The 5,446-nt window shown below is 44.2% G+C and overlaps 1 protein-coding gene across 1 annotated transcript; it reads right to left on the reverse strand.

Annotated features, from left to right (window-relative positions):
* Nucleotides 1-1,383: 1,383 nt before the first annotated feature.
* Nucleotides 1,384-2,935, reverse strand: LOC119437769 (keratin, type I cytoskeletal 9-like). The gene is made up of 2 exons (XM_037704744.1): nucleotides 2,930-2,935; nucleotides 1,384-1,740 (listed from the first exon to the last, which is right to left on the reverse strand). Exons 1-2 carry the CDS (start codon nucleotides 2,933-2,935, stop codon nucleotides 1,384-1,386), a joined length of 363 nt encoding a protein of 120 aa, XP_037560672.1.
* Nucleotides 2,936-5,446: the final 2,511 nt, after the last annotated feature.

Consider the following 5,446-nt stretch of genomic DNA (forward strand, 5'->3'; position numbering starts at 1 on the left):
ACCCTGCATAATGCAAATTGCGTGAGGCTCCGAAAAAGTCAAGACTCCATGTTTGATACTACGAATGCTTACGTATACCTGCCGCCTTTCTCTTGCTGCTACGACAGTAGACGTAGCGCAAGTAATTGGTCTGTCTCGACCAAGACTCAAACGTTTCTGTAAAATACAGGGCCGTGTTATCGCTGATCATCGGTTGCCTAAACCAGGTTGTATAGAGGAAAACCCAATACCGAGGTTTGTCGAGAATAAACGAGCAAAACAGCGCATCAACGATGACTCGATGTTCTGAAAGCTACTCCTTGTGCTACAAAGCACACCGCAAAGTTCCTCATATTTCACTGGCCTTCTTAGCGACTTCTCACATGTGTGCAGCTCCTTTAGGCGGCACGCAAATTTTTAATAAAAGCGACACCCAATTCCGCTCTTCAGTATACCTTACGGTCACCATAGATGCATTCCGGTACCACAGTTTCTGTTCTTGGCCTTGAAGTCATGACCTTCACACTAAACTCATTCTTTAAATCGTAACTTTACTTCCAAAAGCCTTTGTGTAGAATTATAAGAAAAGTGAAAATACCTTTATGGCACTGAATTAAGTATCAGCGTATGTATACGTGTGTACGCAATCCACAATAACTCCTTCGGCCATATTGCGATGAGCGTCGTGCCAGAGTCTGCATTCATGCAAGAAAACCGAGTCATGCAGACATACAAACGCATACTTTTATTACAAAAATCCGCCCTCTTTTCAAAAAAAGAACTGGCTTACGTTCTCTGGCGTTACATATTCATTTTTGGATGGTTTTCATGGTTTTGTTCTCTTTTGTGGTGTAGTATAGAATAGCGCGAGAGTAGAGGTGATGTTTCAAGGACGACTAGAGGTGATGCTGCAGACCTGAAAACAGTGGTAAAGAAAAATGCAAATCAGCGTAACACAGGCCTTGGAATTTTCGGTCTATCACATGAGTACAAAGAGCAGAAGATTGCTTGCACTATATCTAAGATACCTGATTCTTCAATACCATGAAAGGCTCTAGCGTTATAAAAAGAATTACTTCCTGGTACATGCATTGTTTGCTTTTTGCTTAACGAAACGTAAACGAGGATATGAATAGGTCTCCCGATGGCAACGTTTTGCCCATTGTAGCAATCCGGGAAGAAATTCAATTATACTAAGGTGTAGGGTTCACCCAGCGCACAACATAGAACTAAGCTCATGATGAACCAGCGCATAAAATTGCTGGATAACACGCCATACCAATAACGATGAGAAAGCGCATACTAGTGCATTTTTTCCATTCCTAGCGCGAATTTTCTCTTTGTCGCCGATAGAAGCTAAACGAACGTAGAAAATGCGAATAAGGATGATTTCCTTACCTTCTTCTAGCCTCCGCCAACATGGCCGTGGTGCTGGCTTCCGAAGCCAGACGTTTGGCCCGTGGAGCCGCCTGCGAAGCCACCCGACTGCTGGCCAACACCGCTGCCGTAGCTTTTCGAGTCGGTCTTAGAGAAGCCTGAGCTGGAGCTGTACCCCTCCTTGTTGTTGTAGCCCTGAACATTACTAGACGAGGCGCCTCCAGAGAAGCCTGCCGAGCCCTGGTTGTGTCCTACGGCTCCTTGCTTGAAGCTACCCTGGGAGCCTCCAGCACTTTGCGCAAACCCGCCCCCGATGCTTCCACCGTGCAGTTTACCGGCGAGGGCAAGGCATACTACGCCGGCGAACACAGCAAGACACAGGAGCTGCGGGTGGACAGTGGAAAAAGACTTCATATCAGTGCCTCATTTGACTCATCAAAGCTGCCCTGTAAACACAAGCTTTGTTTTGTCCATTCTAGTCGTTCATAGCATAGAAATATTGTTCTTTTTTTACTCGTTTGATGGGCGTTGTTGACTATTTGTGCATGTTTCAGCATGTGTTAATACATTTTGTCCTGGATCGTGCACCTTTACGAGAGTAGAGGCCTCAGCCTGGATAATAATAGATCCTGATGCTCGTGTGAAGCTTTGGGAAAGGCAACACGAACATAAATTCAGTCCAAATGAATAAGCTTCAGATAATGCAGAGATCACTTCACTAGAAAAAATATAATTTGCGGATAATGCACCTGAGAGTACCAGGAGTCGACCGGGGCTCTCAATTGCAATAGGCGGCGCACGAGGGCGAAAACGAAATGTCCAATGCACATTTACGACCACGACCTAACTTCAAAATTTGCATTGTGCACGCGAATCTCGAAACGAAATAAAAGAAAGATATCAGAAATATTCTAGTCAGTTTTCTGCGACTTCTCATTGAGCCATTTTGCGTGCACAACTGGCTGTTGTGCAATAGCATAGAGCTCCACAGCAAATAAATAAATTATGATTGCACTTGCGGAAGATAGATAACGATGATAGCTTCAATGAAAAGTAGGAATATAAAGTACCCGCCGGGGTGGCTCCGTCAGCTAAGGCGTTGCGCTGCTGAGCACGATATCGCGGCATCGAATCCCGCCCCAGCGGCCGCATTTCGATGGAGGCGAAATGCACAAACGCCCGTGTATTTGCGTTGTAGTGCACGTTAAAGAAACCCAGGTGGTCAAAATTACTCCGGAGCCCTCCACTATGGCGTGCCTCATAATCAGAACTGGTTTTGGCAAGTATAACCCCAGAAAGAAGAAGGAATATAAAGTAGAGATAGAGAAAATCCTCAAGTGTAATGGATACAGTAAAACCTGGTTTTCTCAAGCAGGCTAGGTGACCATTCGTCTCCGCCTCGTTTCAAAGGGGATACCATCAGAAACAATCATTATCAATCCTCAGAACAGAACAATAGTTGTCATATACGGCGACACATGTCTATTTGCTGAGATAAAACGATTTCAATAGCCCTTTCATTCAAAGAGAAATTCACTACGGAAGGTACAAACAGGTAAATCACATGTCTCACCTTCATGTTTAAGCAGTGCGCCAGTCGTCTGCGACAAGCGAAATAGTTTTAACTCGACCTTTCGGAGGTGATCTAAAGTTTTGCAACGTGCGCTAGCTTTTATAGACAGGCGGACACTGTGTCGAGAGAGTTTCTAAAGGGAAATTCAATAAACCCGGTGGATAGAGCCACAGGATGACGTCGGGGCAGGAGAAAAAAGCGGGCAACAAAGAAAGATGGAGCGGTAACTAGAAGCCACCCACCACTTTCTCTGCCACTCGTTCATCGGCCCGCCAAGCGCTCACAGCTTTAAGAATGGAGGGAGGGGGGGAGGTTGAGGAGCGCGTTTGGCCTTGAAAATACTGTCAGCAGCGCGTGGTGGCACGTACACAGGCACGAGCATTGGTTATAAAACCACTCTCTCCTCTTTTCCAACCAAGCTGCTTACTTTCCCCCGTACTCCTCTTCTGACTGGTTGCGTCCGCGTGAGCATTAGTTAACTTGTCTTTCTGTGCTGCTTGTTACCTGCTTTTCATTTCTCTTTCTCCCTCGCCCCCTGTCTTGATTTCACTCATTCATGGTGTGGTAATCTCGAGTGCTCCTTTCCTAGCGACATCAAAACCAGACAGCACGGGAGCAATACAGATGAATGATAAGGTTGATGGCCTCTCGATCATAATTTGTGCTACATTATGAAGCATTGTCCTGTGATGACTGTGTGCGGTCCGCACAAGCCGTTAGAGAATTTACGGCACTAGATCATTTTCATTTACAGAGAGCTATCCAAAAAGAAACGCCACCTGGAAGGCTTTGTCTTCGATTTTCCGAGTAACAGATATGTTTTTTTTCGTATATTCTTATTACATTACGATGCTATCATGTCGGCAGGTTATGTGTCAGGGGCGCGTTATGAATTTGCTGACGCATTGTACTTTGAGAAATACAATTAGTTCCATAATGCACTTGCACTAGAAGGTGTGTCTACAAGAAATAGGATGCATGTTGCACTTCCCCACAAGTGCCTCTGGCACCGCACACTCTCATGTTCAACAAATGGCCACAGAGGGCGAAAAAATCGACCGCGTGGCGCTGCTAATAAACAAAGCATAGTACGTCGTCAAAAAGTTGGCGCTGTGAATGCCGTAGTCTCCCGCTAGAGGCGCCATAGTGATCGCAGTTTCAACCTGCAAACTTCATCCCACACTAATCGAAGCGTTTTTATTACGTGATAAAGAGTACAAAATTATTATTCTTAAGTATACATTACACTCTTGAGTACTCACTCTGCTTTTGTTTTTGCCATTATAAACCCAAAATAACGTTCAGCATCATCGACCACCCACGTGATATCTGGCCTGGATTTAAATTTTTACCGGTATATTCGCGTGCATGGCAGCCACGGATTCATTGGTTCGGACACTTAAGGTGGTTGCTTATTTTGTGCTAAAAATAGTTCATTGCACTTCGTAAGCTCGCGTTATCTATTGTAGGGTGAAGTGACGTGTTTGCGTGTGGAGATGTATGCCCGAAAGCTAGGTTTGGTCGTGAGCCATACGGAACACGTCTGCATCGAAACGGGAGCCGGATTCTGTTGCAACCAACGTTACTAGAACCAACTGGTTGCGACTGGGGACAGCAATACCGGTGACTCGTTTAACATTGCTGCTTGAATCGTTGTGTAATGTTCTCTCGTTAATTCGCAGGCGGAGACAAGTTACCGAACTAGATCCTGCATTACATATGGGTAGTCAGGACCTTCCGTTGCAGTTGCTGAAATGTGAGACCGTCGGTATACACGCAATCACCAAAGAAAAAGCGATATCGGAACGCGTGTCACATTTTTAATCTCGTTGTAGCCGTGGCAATAGGCGACTGAATAGCCTGGTCAATATACTTTTTTGTTTCTTTTCTTTTTTTTTCGAGTTCGCCGAAAACTTCTTTCATCCACAAAACCGAATAACCCTTTGTAAATTGAAGTGAAAGTACTGCATTTTATGTAACAAATATTTGACGCATGATAATTCACCCATGTTTCTTACTTGTTGGTTCCAAATGTTCTTTCTGTTCAGTTTGGTTTATCTTAGGGACTTTATTTTTGCAGTAGTGAAGCGGTGCATCACGTTCGTGCAGAAAACGAATGCATCAGTTCTAACAGCTTTATATATTTCATGCCTTTTTTTTGTGGAACCAGCAGTGTGATCTCTTCTTGTGTATAAATGAGGGCAAAAATGTTCTAATTTGCGATCCATTTGTGATCAAGGTGTTGACAGGCATTGTAGTTAGGCAGACATCAATTTTATGGACAGTACCAATATTTAATTGACATGCTACTTAAGCACCCTAGAACAAACAGTGTACATTTGCATGTGTTCTGCAGTCGCAAACCATTACAATATATACGTATGTCACAGCTATCTGCATTTCATATTGCTGAATTGTTTTTTTTTTCAGTTTCTGATGCAGTCAAAATTTCGCTCCAGACATGCAGTAAAGATGACGGCACCAATGTAAATCAACACTATCTGCTTTCACTGCTGG

The sequence above is a fragment of the Dermacentor silvarum genome, chromosome 1, assembly GCF_013339745.2.
Source record: "Dermacentor silvarum isolate Dsil-2018 chromosome 1, BIME_Dsil_1.4, whole genome shotgun sequence".
Lineage (NCBI taxonomy): Eukaryota > Metazoa > Arthropoda > Arachnida > Ixodida > Ixodidae > Dermacentor > Dermacentor silvarum.